Source organism: Rousettus aegyptiacus, unplaced genomic scaffold, assembly GCF_014176215.1.
Source record: "Rousettus aegyptiacus isolate mRouAeg1 unplaced genomic scaffold, mRouAeg1.p scaffold_m13_p_4, whole genome shotgun sequence".
NCBI classification, from domain to species: Eukaryota; Metazoa; Chordata; class Mammalia; order Chiroptera; family Pteropodidae; genus Rousettus; species Rousettus aegyptiacus.
Genome location: NW_023416307.1, coordinates 123,880,242 through 123,895,179, shown reverse-complemented (window position 1 = coordinate 123,895,179; position 14,938 = coordinate 123,880,242). Strand labels below are relative to the sequence as shown.

The 14,938-nt window shown below is 33.2% G+C and overlaps 1 protein-coding gene across 4 annotated transcripts in view; it reads left to right on the top strand.

Moving 5' to 3' along the window:
• Positions 1 to 14,938, top strand: part of RASA2 (RAS p21 protein activator 2) — a 95,728-nt gene that overhangs the window by 72,321 nt on the left and 8,469 nt on the right. Inside the window, exons 14-20 of one of the 4 annotated variants that reach the window (XM_016141880.2) lie at positions 464 to 587; positions 2,805 to 2,911; positions 7,040 to 7,123; positions 7,542 to 7,619; positions 11,059 to 11,132; positions 11,672 to 11,778; positions 13,876 to 13,887. In XM_016141880.2, coding sequence (XP_015997366.1) covers positions 464 to 587; positions 2,805 to 2,911; positions 7,040 to 7,123; positions 7,542 to 7,619; positions 11,059 to 11,132; positions 11,672 to 11,778; positions 13,876 to 13,887 — 586 coding nt within the window. Of the gene's footprint in view, positions 1 to 463; positions 588 to 2,804; positions 2,912 to 7,039; positions 7,124 to 7,541; positions 7,620 to 11,058; positions 11,133 to 11,671; positions 11,782 to 13,875; positions 13,888 to 14,938 lie in introns of all 4 variants that reach the window. The other 3 variants (XM_016141879.2, XM_016141881.2, XM_016141882.2) reach the window with 3 other exon arrangements.

Below are 14,938 nucleotides of genomic sequence, written 5' to 3'. Positions count from 1 at the left end.
TTTTGTTTTCGACACTCCGTTTTGGCTCTGGTAAACAATAATGGAGTAAGGCTATATCTAGTCGCAGCCCTATTCTGGTCAGTCTTTTAGGTTCAAACTGATCAGGCTAAGTAAGTAAGTAGCACAATGACTTGATCAGCCAGTACTTGTAGTTGCCTCTGGGAAAATGATGATTGTGTTAGAGTTACAAGTGTTTATTACAATAGATAATTGCTGCTGCTTGTGCCATTTATTTCATTTATTCACCTCTGATACCTAGCTATTATAAATCTGTCTAATTTTATTAAATGAGGTCAAGATGTAAATTGTCCTTTAACTGAATAAGTTTAGCGAAGGGAAGCAGAGCTTTAGAATATTAGATAATGGCTGCCTAATAGATGTCATTTCATTGCATTTGTTTCCAAGAAGACTATTGAAATATGTAAAAGTCAAAATCTTACTGTTTACCTTTTAAATCCTACAGGAGAATCTGCGCTACTATGTAGACAAGTTATTCAGTACAATTATAAAATCAAGTATGAGCTGCCCCACTGTAATGTGTGATATCTTTTATTCTCTAAGGCAAATGGCTGCTCAAAGATTTCCTAGTAAGTGCTTTGTATCGCTAAAACATGACATCTCCTTTTCAATATTTTTTTTTGTAGATTTACTGTGTATTTGATTTATGTGAAATGTTTACTGTCTGTACAGTCTTATTTAGTTTTTCAAAATAGATCTAGCTTTTTTATGAAACATTTGATTTCATTTTCTTAGAATCGCAAAACATTCTATTTCAATATAATGACAACTTTATACAAAGAGAAAATCAAAAATCACCATTATTTTTTGAGAAAGGCGAAATTTAGAACTGTATCATTTATAAATAAACATTTATACCAGGTGCTTATGAGACTGCTAAATATAATAAACAAAAACACCTTCGTTATTTGTACCAACTCCCTTTTCCATTTGCATGCATTCAAATAGAATTTTTAGTTTCATAAAACTGATTAGATTTGACAGTTTGAGAATGATAAGGTTTTGGTGGTGATAGGTTTTTACAGAGATGGTTTTAGACATTAGAAATATCTCTGTTGTAGTATACATAGAATTTTGAGGTGTGTATGTCAATAAGTGGCGTGCTTTAATTTTGTAAGAGCAGCTACGTCAAGGCGTTGCTTAGAAACATTTCATAAAATTGAGTTGCTATCTCTGATTGTCAGTGCTTGAAATTATTCTAATTACATGCATCTCTGATGAGTAAATAAACTCGCTATAGCTGTCATTCCAGATCTACCTGTAATGGTCGGGGCGGGGGGGGGGTTGAAGCAGTAAGGCAGCTACTTAAATTTTTAGTCTTATCCAGCTGTGTAAAACTGTAAGTTTATATCTGTAACCATCTGAAGAGATTTTGCTATTTTTTCACGTTCGTTTTAAGTGTGTATATGTGTACACGTGTATATTATCTGCCTCTATACCCAAAGCTAAAGTGGTGGGGCTACATAGTAGTTTTCTAGCTAACATGTAGCTAAAGTTAGACCTATATGTCTTTGCTAATTATAATAAAAACACAAACAAATATTTCAAATAAGTATGCTAAATCTAATCTTTGTAACAAAAATAAAAGGAACAGAGTTAGATTATGGTAACCACATTGAATGTTTAGTGAGTGAACAGTCACAGTGCTAGCCTGCATCATCTCCTAATCTCACCTACACTGCACCACGTGAGGCAATTACTGTTCACCTTAGGTAGAAATAGAGAGTGAAACAGATTTAGAGAAGCTTAAGGAACTTGTCCACGGTCCATGACATGGCCAATAGGCAAGCAGGGTCTCAAACTTGGGCCTGGCCTATTCCAAAGCATGCTACTAATCACTGTAATCTATATTACCCAGTGATCTTGGCTTTAAATATGCTTTATCTATTCAATTCTTGTTTATATAAATAATCTAAAACAATTTACTATTTTTTTATAAATGTAAACATATCTCCTTGACTGTCTTTTTCTTAACTATTAATATGTCTTCATATCCTCAGTAGATTACAGTAACGATAGTTTTGTTGTCGTAAAATATTTTCATTTGTTCTAACCACCCTGAGAAGATGAGTTGGGAAGAGGGGAGGAGGCAATGAGTGGGAAGTAAGTATTATTAAAGAATTACAAATTAAATACTTGTCAGTGACTACCTACTGAGTGACTTATAAGAGTCAAACCAAATCCAGACATTTTTTTCCCTCACTACCTGCTTCTTTGATTGTTAAGAGTTGACTCCAGTCTGAAATGAAAGCTGTAGGTGAATGATCAAAGCCACAAGTTGTCACCAGTTTATCTGCATTTTTATAGGGAATATTGAAAGTTTTTTTAAAGTAAAGGTTTCATTCTATTGCATAGCCTTTGATATTATCAAGATTTTTCAGGGGAAAATTGAAACAATTATCTTAAATTGAAAACAATCTTCTATCATAAAGGGATTCATTATTATCTCTAGGTAGTGCCAGATACTACTTTTATTTTGGTTGTAATTTCAGGAGTCTTTTCTTGCAGATTGAGGAAAGGAGTATTTTTCCAAATTAAAATATTTCTGAAAATGTAGCAGCTTTGCCTTTCATTTTCTTTATTATTTCTCTTAGATTTTTTTAGTCATAGAATTTTTTCTTTTAATTTAGTCATCATCATTACTATCATTTCATCAACTCAATTCTTATTAGATAAATTATATTGATCTCCTATTTAGTTTACATGTTTTTTCACTATTTTTTACTTTGTCATCCTTGTTTTTTAATTGTTTTTGTGCATGACATTTCACCGTTTTTTCCCTGCAGATGACCCTCATGTTCAGTATTCTGCAGTGAGCAGCTTTGTATTTCTTCGTTTCTTTGCTGTAGCCGTAGTGTCACCTCATACTTTTCATTTGCGACCTCATCATCCAGTAAGTGTTGTTCTTCTCAAAGCTTTATTCCATTTTTATTTATTTTTAATAAAAAAAAAGATGAAATAAGCCAATTTCACTTGGGTATATTTTCTTATACTTAAATTCACTAGACATTTTTCTTGACCATTTCAGTCTCAGAAGACTGAAAATTCTATTTTTTGTTGTTAAAAGATACTACACAGAGTAATAAAATATTGATAATTATTGAGTCTTGGTGACGAGTATAAAGAAGATTCGTTATGTTTTCCATCTGCCGTTGTGTATGTTTGTAAATTTCCACAATACAGGGTTTTTGATTATTATAGTTTTAGTTTAATCTTTCAGGTATTTTTAAATCTAAGAAATTTGTAGAGGCTCATTTCCGAAAGGTGTAGAAACTTTTGTTGGAGCATAATTTGATATCTTTATATTTGTACTTTTTATTCACCTGAGATGGTAGTATAACTTTGAGATTTAAAACTTTTAAAAGCATATCATATTTTCGTTGTGAAATGCTGTTTAATTAAAGATCTGTACCACATAGATTTACATTTCTTAACATTGTAAAATTTATTTTTGTTGTTTATTTTCTTCTCATACAGTGTATTCCTGCTGATTCTTTTTAACCTTTTATGTCCCAAATATTTTATAATCTTATCTAATTGCTTTCATTGCAGATTTATGTAACTAATAATAATAGCCAATATTTATTTAGTGCTTACTTTGTATTAGGCTTTATTCTGAGTACTTAGTATGTTTTAACTTATTTAGTCCTTCCAGTAACCCTATGAGGTAAATTCTGTTTTCATCCTCATTTGCAGATAAGATCACAATTCAGTGACTTCTCCAAGGTTAAACACATAATAAATTATGATTTGATCTCAGTTTTAGCCAGATTAAACAGGAATTCTGCTTCAGTCAGTCTTCCTCATCTGTGAGTCTTACCCCTGTTCCTTTCTGCCTCTTAGGCAGTCAGATATTGGAGTACCTATATTGTATTGAACATTGCACTCAGCACTGAGGATGCAGTTATGAGGAAGACCTCCCTGCCTTTAGGAAACTCAGTGACTAATACAGTATTAGGAGTACCTATGGGTTTTGGAGCTACACTAGACTCCGAAGGCTGCCACTCTTGGCATTGGCCACTCATTTAACTTAGAAAACTGAGTAAAACTGTGCTGCTCTGGCAGCAACACCCCCTTTCTTTTCAGAGGACAAATGGTCTGCGAGTAGCTGCAGCAGAGAGTGGGCCAGTGTCCTTTTGTTCACATAGTTGTCCTTTATGTGGCCATGTCACTGAAACTGTACTGAACACAGGGGAAGCGAAAGCTTGGTAGCAGCATTCTGAACATAAACAGAACTCCTACCTCTAAGCTTGTGACCCCGTCTTGTATTCAGACTTAGATTTACATGTTCTTGTAAAAGATGTTGCAATAAAACCCTTCTAACCACAAACTCTGTTATTTAAGTCACTTTCAATCAGCATGCCAAAAGGACTGCTTCATACTGCTCTATAACTTATTGTTTACTTTTAAGTATAACCTTATCCTTTCTTTAAAGACTTTTTCATTCTAATTGGGGAAATAGGGCAAATTCTTAAGATACATAATCTAAAACTACATCTAAATCTAAAACTAGTACCTGGTTAGTACCACGTAAGAAGTATAGACAGTTCACATTATACAGATTGAGAGCAAGGAATGATCCCAGGGACCTTGGGGTGATGACATTGTCAAAACCAGTATTAAAATTTACAGAGTGGTTAGGAAGGAGAAACAATTAAAGGTCATTGGATTTTACATTTAGAAGGTTTTTGAATTTTGAGATGCCAGTTTTAGTAGAATAGAAGAAGAAAATAAAGATTGCAGAATATTAAAGAATAAATAGGTAAATATAATTTTACCTAGGAAATGTTTCAGAAGTGAGCCTGCCCTGCTGCTAAACACATGGGCAAATTCAGTCATGTGCACGTGTGTGTACATAAACACATGAATGAATAATTTTTTAGAAACATTTTAAAACATGGGTTATGTTAACATTGACTCGGTAAACCACTTTCCAGAAATTTCATGGTGAGGAAAAAAAAGGATTGAACCATCCTTCTTACCATGTCCCCCATTCTGTCATTGATAGCTCCTTTCAAGTCTCAGCCAAGGCAGACTTCTCTAACACATGAGTCTAAGTCCCTCTCTTATGTGTGCGTGGAGCACCCTGTGGCTCTTTCTGTCCTGGCATTTCTCATACCATTTTATAATAATCATCTGTTTACATTCTCTACTTGTGACTGTCAGCATCTTAAGAACAGGGGCTAGATTTTTTTCAAGTTTGTGTGCCCCAAGCACATGGCACAGTTTCTAGCATCTACTCAGTAAATGTTTGGGAAGTAAAAGATGGTAGCTCAGAGAGGTAGCCTATCAAATGACGAGTCTTTTCCAAAATGGGAATACCAATATATGATTTAAATAGAGGAGAAGAAACCAACAGAAAGAACAACTGAAGAGAAAAGTGGGCCTAACTAATACCAGATCAATATCCTGGAGGATTAAGAAAGAGTGTCTTTTTAAAAAAATCATAGGGTAAATCTTGAGAAAAAGAATAATTCCTTCTATGAAATATTATGGCGAACCCCGTGAAATTGTTTGTTGGTAGATCAAAAATTAATAAGGACAATTACACATGGTTCAACCTAATATAAGAAAAAAAGGATAGGATATGCGAGAGAGCATTTCAGTTGAATTTAATAAATATTACATAGCATCTACTATATGCCCGTGCCAGGCTGTGTGCTAGGTGCCAGATGTCTAAGGTACTGATCAGCTATGAAAAATTATGATGTCAGATGGTAGTAGGGGAAAAATTTAGAACAGCCTATATGTAGAGTATGTCAGGGAATCAACAGCAGCTAAATGTGAGGGCCATGTTGATATAAACAAATCTCTGATATGCAGAAACTATATAAAATATACTTTGTTCTCTTTTTCTAATTCAGTGAAATAATGACCTAAAACATTGATTTTAAAACCACACGTGAACGGAGAAGTCAGTGAAATATAGTTCAAATTCAGTTTATTAGCATATTGTTAAGATTTTTATATTCTTCCAAGGCAGATAATTGTAGGGACCTTTTATACATGGAATTCTGGATGTTCTATCTAAAATATTTTCGAATAACTATTTCTTCAGTATATCATAACGATCATATCCCAGATAATCCTTCTTTTCTAGATTTCCTTACATCCTGGTTGTTTCTTCCCCTTCACATTCACTGCCTATTTTCAATGTGTGGATACTAAAATATTAAATAATATAAACCAAAAAACTGAACTAAAGCATTTCTATATCTGAATTTTCTTGAGTATGTCTTTTGATTGAAGATATTATTTATCTGAATCACCAAAACAAAGATGGTCTACATAGTGATAGGGGAATCAGTTATACAAATGTAGAGAATGGTGAAAACTCATAAGGCTATATAAATATATATATTTAAAATATGTTCATTTCACTGTATGTAAATTATACTTCAATTTGGAAAAAAGGGAGGAACAATGACTCATTAAGGGACACTTTAGTCAGTTTTATTTATATTTTTTCTGGTAGACAGGCCTGAAAAACACTTTGGCCAGTAGAGCTAGATATTATCCTCTGCTAAGATCCTATATGAACTGGGTGACTTCTCATTTCCTAAGTTGAATTTAGGTCTTTGCTTTTATGGTGAAAAGAATTGATTGCAGAAGCCATATAAATTATTGAATGTGCTTAGGGGTACGTTGAGTACAAAAAATTTGAAAACTGTTATTTTAAGTTATAACGTAGAAAAAAGTAGATGCCATTGACATTTCAAAAGTGAATACAGTTTTTAGGCAATTCAAGCTGCCATAGTGTATAAAAGAGCACATCAGGTGACACATCATAAATATAGTTATTTTGGGAGGAATTGTCAATTACGTTCAGTTTCTTTAGTCTCTTAATTTCCTTAGTCCAGAGAGTTCTACCCATCCTTTGCTAGATTTTAAATATGTTGGTGGTTTGAATGAATATTTTTGACTCACTATTTTAGAGCAGTGCAACCCATGCACTCTATTTTTATTCAAATTCAATTTTTAAAACTTAACAGGAATTTTGTGTCTTTTTTACATTCTCTAGGATGCACAGACAATTAGAACATTAACTCTTATCTCAAAAACCATTCAAACTTTGGGTAGCTGGGGGAGTCTGTCCAAAAGCAAGGTAAGTCTTTACATCTCTTGTTTTGTATTCACACTTCAAAAATGGTTTACCCTGTGATCCCTTCTCCCTCACTACTCCCTTTCAAATTAAAAACAAAGCAAAAGCAAAAATACTATGTATAGATGCCAGTAGCTGTCAATTAGGTAGATATATTTTAGTCACCTGTTAAAAAAGACAAATTCATTTAAACTAACTTATATAAGAGGAGCAGAAGATCTAGTAAACAGATGTTAGGGCTGCCTGTTTATCTGTCTGCACCATAATCTAACATCTATTGAGGAAATCTTTAGTGCCAAGTTCTTGAAATATATGATTGAATCCTTTTAGGCCTTACTTCTCAGCTTTATTAAAAATACAGCCCATTATATTCTGAGCTCTCGACTTAACATATATAAATCCTGTCTGTTTTTTTTCTTAGTCAAGTTTCAAGGAGACATTCATGTGTGAATTTTTCAAAATGTTTCAAGAAGAAGGATATATTATAGCAGTTAAAAAGGTATGATTGTTTTACTCTGGAAATATTAACATTTCTTATCATATAGCATTGGGAAGTAACATTTTATATTATTCCTAGGAGTCAGTCCCCAGTTTGAAAAATAATGTTTAAACTATCCATCAAATATAACAAGGCTGTATTTTTCCCCCTTTCTCCTTCCATACAACTATGGATTTTTTAGCTCCAAAAATACCTAAATGAATTTTACCAACAGCTACTATTGCCAGTGTCTTAATAACAAATTACAAGTATCTAGAGTCAGGGCTTCTCAAGTGACACTATTGGCAATTTGGCTAGATAATTCTAATTTGTGAGGGACTGTCTTGTACCTTGTAGGATGTTTAGCAGCATCCCTGTCCTCTACCAGTTAGATGCCAGTAGCATACCCCAAGTTTGACAACCAAAAATGTCTCTCAATGGTCACTGTCTCCTGAGGGATAAAATTGCCTCTGGTTCAGAACCTCTGGTCTAGGGAAAAAGGCTTAATATGTACCCGATGTATAGTAGCCACTTAATTATTAAATTATTAAACGTTTTATAAACACCATAGGCTTATAGTAGTAACCTTAGGAAAGTTACTATAAATTAAAACATACAGAATCCTACAGTATATAATAGCCTAACACTAGGCCTATAATATACAATAATTGCTGTATTTAGCAATTGGGAATGTTTTAAAAGGATCTGTAATTTCTTGAGTCTTCAGTTCTGAATCATTCTAAATAAAATGTAGCATTATTATAAAACCCTAAAAATTTGAAAAAAATTTATTTTGAAGTACATCTAAACTTGTCATAAAGAAAGCACACTGTTTTATTTATCACAGCTCTAACTTAAGGAATTCAAATTAGCAAGGCCAAATTTTAAAGGTTTCATTCGGTTTCTGGAGCATGGTTCACAGTTGATTGCCAGGAGTATAATTCGTGGAAGTGTGTTTGTGCTTTTTTTGTACTTTTATAATTCTTACAGGGACTTAGTATATGAAAGTGATGATTTAAAAAATTTAAACTAGTTGGAATTTTTTTATCTAGAATAGTGCAAGTTCAACCAAAAATGTTTTAAGCAACCATTGAAGCCTTTTAAGGAAAAAGTCTTTTAGAAGAATGGGCAAACAAAAAGCTGCCCTTTTAGTGATAGGACATTGTTGAAACAGTTGTGAGACAGTATAGGCAGACTTTTGTTGGCAAGATTATGATGTATTGTCTTTTTTTTTAGGATTGTTTTTCCATTTTTTATGACCTAGGCCTTAGTAGCATCTGATTTCAGTTTTTTTCCTGATATAATCAGAATGTGTAGAGTTGATAAGGTCAATGGAGAAAGCATTTAAGCATGTCAGTTTAGTCTGTTCCCAATCCACTCTGAATCACCCACTTACATTCTCTTGGACTATCACCATAGTATGTCTCCTTTACTGATTTGCTTCTAGATTCCTAAACTAGCATAGAATATTTTGCCCTAGTATAAGAGTTTTCCTTATTATTCACTAGCTAAGTCTGGATATGTGCAATATAGTAAATTGCAAAAGTTTATGAAGCCCAATTTCCCATTTTGAATTGTTCTCACTAGTGACATTGATCACTGCTCCAGAAAAAAATAGGTTATAACTCTGAATCATATACTGTTTCCACAGAGTTTAGGAAGGGTAACCTGGATTAGTCTGTAAACACAATGACCGTATAATTTAGTGTCCAAACCCAGATACTTTCAAGAGTAAAAAGTTGTGGTACTGATTATATTGGGACCACAGTTGTAGACAAGGAAATCCCTGAGCAAACTGGGACCTATAGTCACCCTGCATATAGTCCATCTTAATTATTGTGTATTCTTTCACTTCATTTAACTGTATTTACCCCATAGTTCCTTATAAAATATAATAAATGTAATAATTATCATAAATAAGTAATAAATATTTGCCAGATAAATAAATCAATGCCTTCAGGCAAAACTAAGAAATGAAATAGTCAGATGTCTGTTATACCACATTAGTGGGTTGGTCCACCTGTAAGAAATGAAGATAAGGTAGGATATTTCTTTAGTTCCTTTGAATACTTTTTCTGTATCACCTACATATAATGTAAAAAGAAACTCTAGTCTTGTTCTTTCACTTACCAAGATTTTTTTCCAGCAAATTAGAAGTGAACATTCCATTGGAAAACTCCCAAGTGTGAGTTCTGGTGGATGATCTACAGCCAGTCTTAGGAGAAAATGGCTGTGCCTACAAATTTCTACTTTACATTAGACACTGGTGCCTCAGTCTCATTTATATTGGAATGTACTGTGTTTTTTGTTTGTTTATTTATTTATTTATTTTAAGTTGTTAATGGGACAACATAGAAAAGTATAAAGAAAAAAGCAAGGATGTTCATTTATGGGACAAAATAGGATTCCTCTCTAAGAACAAAAATTGTTCCTCGAACTACTGACTTCCCTTTCCCATGAAAGCAACATGCCAGGAAACTCTTGACCTGTCAAGGTAGCATATTTGTGAAGCTAAATACTCTTCACTGGGAGGCTTGCCATTCATTGGTAGAGTCAGGTACTCCAGTTTTTCTTGAGCCACCACATTCACATGTTCTGCATAGGAAGTTTATGAATGGTGATTAGATTTTAGGTTATTCCTGAGAACCCAGTTACACTTGAGTGATAACTATGAAATACTGTCTCCGAGGGCTAAAGCCAATTATGTATAATAGAAATCAGCAAACTCTTTTTCTGTAAAGGGCCAGTAAATAAATATTTTAGGCTTTGCTGGCTACATAGGGCTCTGCCACATAATTCGTCATTTTTGTTTTTGTTTTACATTGCTTTAAAAATGTAAAAACTATTCTTAACTCATGGGCCTTACAGAAACAAGCTACAGGTTGAATTTGGCCCTCCAAGTCATAGTTTGGTAGTTCCTGACTTATAGATTATTTCTATATCTAAACTCTTTGGGACCAGAAGTATTTTAGAATTTAGTTTTTTAGTTTTTAAAAATAATAAGTATATGCTATGTCTTATATAATCTCAGTGGGGCCTGGGGCTATATGCCATAATCAAACTTACTAGCATTTATGTAGCACAATGTATGAATATTTACCCTAAGTAGATAAATACAGACTATAAATAATAGCCCAATGCCAGTTAAGATTAAGTGATAACCCCCAAATTAGTTTATTGTAAGTCAAAAACAAAAAACTATTTGTATTCAAAGCTTTATAGATTCTGGAATTGCAGTTAGGAGATTATGGATTGAATTATTTCTATAAGGAATATATTCTGAGTTTTAAGTAATTTAAGAAAAAACTTTTTAGAATACTGTCATGGTAAATTAGGGACTTCCTCTACAATTAAATGTGTTTTGCTTAATAATAACTTTACAGTATTATCAGTGACATTTAAATAAGCTGAATTTATGATGTATCATCACATTGTAATATTTGCCTATTTTTCCATTTAGTTCTTAGATGAAATTTCATCCACTGAAACTAAAGAGTCCAGTGGTACGAGTGAGCCTGTGCACCTGAAAGAAGGGTAATTTAATGAAATTAGACATTAAAGTCATGTTTTAGTGTAGATGTTAAGTAAGTACAATGAGAATGGGTCTGGAAGTGAGGAAATCTGGGTTTTTGTTCTGTGCTAGAACTGCCTAAGTAAAATCAATTAGGTAAGTCACCCTCCTATCTTATGACTTAATGCCAGATGGGCGTGCTTCCTTGCCCATATAATCCTATAGTTGTTTTTCAAATATGATGAGATTATGGCATTAGAGTCCTTTGAAAAAGTAACAGCAGTATTCAGTCGTAAAGTTATGTTAGCATTGGAAATTAAGGGCTGGAAAATCACTCATTTGGCCCTTTTAGTTATGGATAGCACAGTTATAAATATTATAATATTATATTCCCATAGTATAACCAAAATAAATGCAAAACTTATAGATGGCAAAGGCATTTTTATTTACTTAATATAATTTTACACAATTTTTCATATCATTTAAAAGTAAAAGATAATCTTTTGTTTTAGATTAACTATTTTAATATTTGTAACTCAATGTTTAACATTTGTTTTGGCAGTGAGATGTATAAAAGAGCTCAGGGAAGAACTCGGATTGGAAAAAAGAATTTCAAGAAACGGTGGTTCTGCTTAACAAGCAGAGAGCTCACCTACCACAAGCAGCCAGGTAGTTGTGTTTATGCTTTATTGTGGGGTCTTTTCCTGGTTCTTAGTGAAGATTCCTTTTTTTGCTGCTAAATGTGACTCTAGTGAACTTTTTCACTAATATTACTATAGTTTACAGCTTCTCACAGTGATGCACACACACTAGGAATGTAGTAAATATTTGACAAGTGACCATGTAAATCACATGTGCTTCATTTTTTAAAAATCTCTGGTAAATCGCTGCCATTATAATCAATATATAAGGAACAACATTTAGACTTCTTAGAACTTAAAAGTTTCTTTAACTTTTAAGCCAAATTTATAAGAATCAACATCTAATAAATGAGTGTTGTAGTAGTTTTCTGGATAATATCAACCAAAAATTCTCGAGTCATACCATAGATTGTGATTCCTATAAAGTTATCAGATTCATTCTGGACTGTTGACCAAGCCAACTCCAAAATGGATATTTTAATACTTTGCCTCCTGAGAAAGCACAAATCGGCTATCTGAGTAAAGAAAGCCATCTTTCTACAGTATGATTTGAGGGTTTCAGAGAGGCAAATTTGTCCCTCAGTGGACTGATACAATGCTTAAAATCTCCACCTTTTATGTTTATTTCTTCGAGGTAAAGTATTATCCATAGATGGCCATTAGCTTCTTCTGATATCTTAGCAAAAACTTAGTAGCTTGCGTAGTTATACCCCTAATACATCAGTTTTCAGGTTGATTTCTCCAATGTGAAGCTAGAACTTAAATACTTGAGAAGTAATCGGAGTACAAAATCTTTTTTATATTTTCATGATATTCATCCTAATCTTTTACAGCTGTCTCAGCCCCATGTACATTAACCTTATTTGTGTGGGTGTGGGTCTCCTTTTGTTGAAGCTTTTCAGAGCACTTGCCTGTTTTTCAAATAAATAATAAACCTCTTAATAGGGAGCACTTATCACTTTACATATTTTTCAGTAAATTATAATTACAACATGGAAAGTGAAATAAATAGGTTTGGAAACAAACCCAATGGATTTGGTAAGCAGAAAAGCCTAATCAATGGAACAGAAGGTTGTAGGCTTAGTAGTAGCCTAGCAACTGCAAGTATTCAGCATCCCATACACATCATTTGATATGTTTTACAGAAGAAATGGGGAGTCTTAGTTAATCCATCAAATCTGTTAGGCAAAGAAAATCTCTTAAGAGAACCTCTGCTATAAATTCTGAAATGATAAAACAAATACCAGACATGAGGTACTTTCAAGAGAATGTAAACTCAGTTAAATAGATTGCTTCTTGAAGAGTAGTGATGTTAAATATTTTTTGTTTCATAATTTCTTTGAGTGGCCTAACCAGAATGACTGTGTATGTCCATATATATTAGTACGACCTTTTTATTTTCAGGCGCCCAAATAATTTATTATGGCATATAGATATTCAAATGACTAAACATAAATAGGCTGGCTACAAACTTGCCCTTCCAGACAGCATTTTTTAAGCTAAGCTCATTTTGAATGTTTTAGAAGTTACAGCTTATATTGGTGTTATATATAAATGTTCTCACATAATAGTGACATTTAAAAAACAGCAGTCATAATGTGCTGGTTATGTTTATATTTAACAATACATTGATATAAATTGTAAGGTAAGGTAGTCATTCTTCATGAATAAATTAGCTATTTTTTTGTCATTTAAAGCATTTTCTAATTTGAGCCAGTGTTCTAAAGTCTTTTTTGGTTTAAGAATCAGATGATAGCTTTGGACCCTTTTCTCTAGAAAAAGGCACATACAAACTAAATTCAGCATTTTGCACATAACTTCAGTGAGTTCATAGACCCAAAGTCCATTCACAGTTCTCAGGAACCTCTGTTCTAGCCAGTGCTTTTGTGAGAATAAACTTTCGTAGAATGATCAGACTGCTCTAAATATAAAGTAGACACATTAGAAGTTACATTGTTTTCAGGCCCTAAGAAATTTAACATGACTTTGGAGGAGTGAGCACTATTATATGAAGTTGTGAGATTATTTACCAAAGCCTACAGTTTTAAGCATCCATGCTTGTTGCTTTAACTATTTTGATGGATTTTTCCAAAATGTATTACATGCTTCCCTGCCTTCTAAAAAGAGTTCATTGAACGTAAGTTAACATTTTCTAGATGACTTGGGGCTGTCATTGTTAATATTAATTATTACATAGTGCTCTGATTTAGTGATGTTTTCAGGGCTGCTTATGGGTATATGCAGCTTTTCACTCCTCAGATAAATGCCTTGGACTGCTATGCTTTTTTGTGTGTTTCTGTGTTTGCTTTATACGGTTTTTCTTTATCCCCTTTATGTTTAGGCTGTCACCTTAAATTTCTTGTGCCATCAGTGAACCATAATGTTCCATCTCACTTCCACCTCCATCACCCACCTCCATTTTTTACTGCTAATATACTGTGAGTGAGGATATGGGTACTCCGTATGTTAAAGTTATGCATAAGATTAAAAGTCTTTGATTGAAAACTTCAGAACTTTATGAATAAAATGCATGGTCTTTGGAGTCTCTGTTTGGGTGTTCAGCAACTTCCTGCTTACTTCCTGTTTTCTTGCTGCTTTCTGGGTAGACAAGACTGCTAGTTAAGTCTGTCGCTACACTTACTGTGTGTCTGAAAGAGTGCCTCCCAAATTTTTTGTGACATAACTCTAAACCATTGAGTTTTTTACTCTATCATACTCTTACCGGGCACTAGAATTTTTCTACCATTTAGAATCAAATAATACAACCTTTTCCCGACTTACTAGAAAAGAAATTAATAGAATTTTCTCAATTTTAAGGCTTTTTCTCAGATTATTAAATTGTTGATGCCTGCTTAGGTAATCACTAATAAGCAACAGTAAACACCAAAACTTCAATACAACTAAATTAATGTGTGGTGAATTAATATTATAGGGCACTCAGCTATCAGTCATGATTACCTTGATAGTCTTTTATGGAGCCGTGTGTTTGTGATTATGGTTTTATATTGCTATATTATAGTGCAGTCTTCTCCTACAAGTAAAAGTCTCCAAGTTGTATGCCAGAACTAAATGAGTTTTGATGTTCTAGCCTCTGCCTGTCTCATCTAGCCTCATCTTTTACATTCGCTGTATGTCACTTCACTAGACTAACTCTTGCAATTTGTTTAACTTGTATTCTTTTACATACA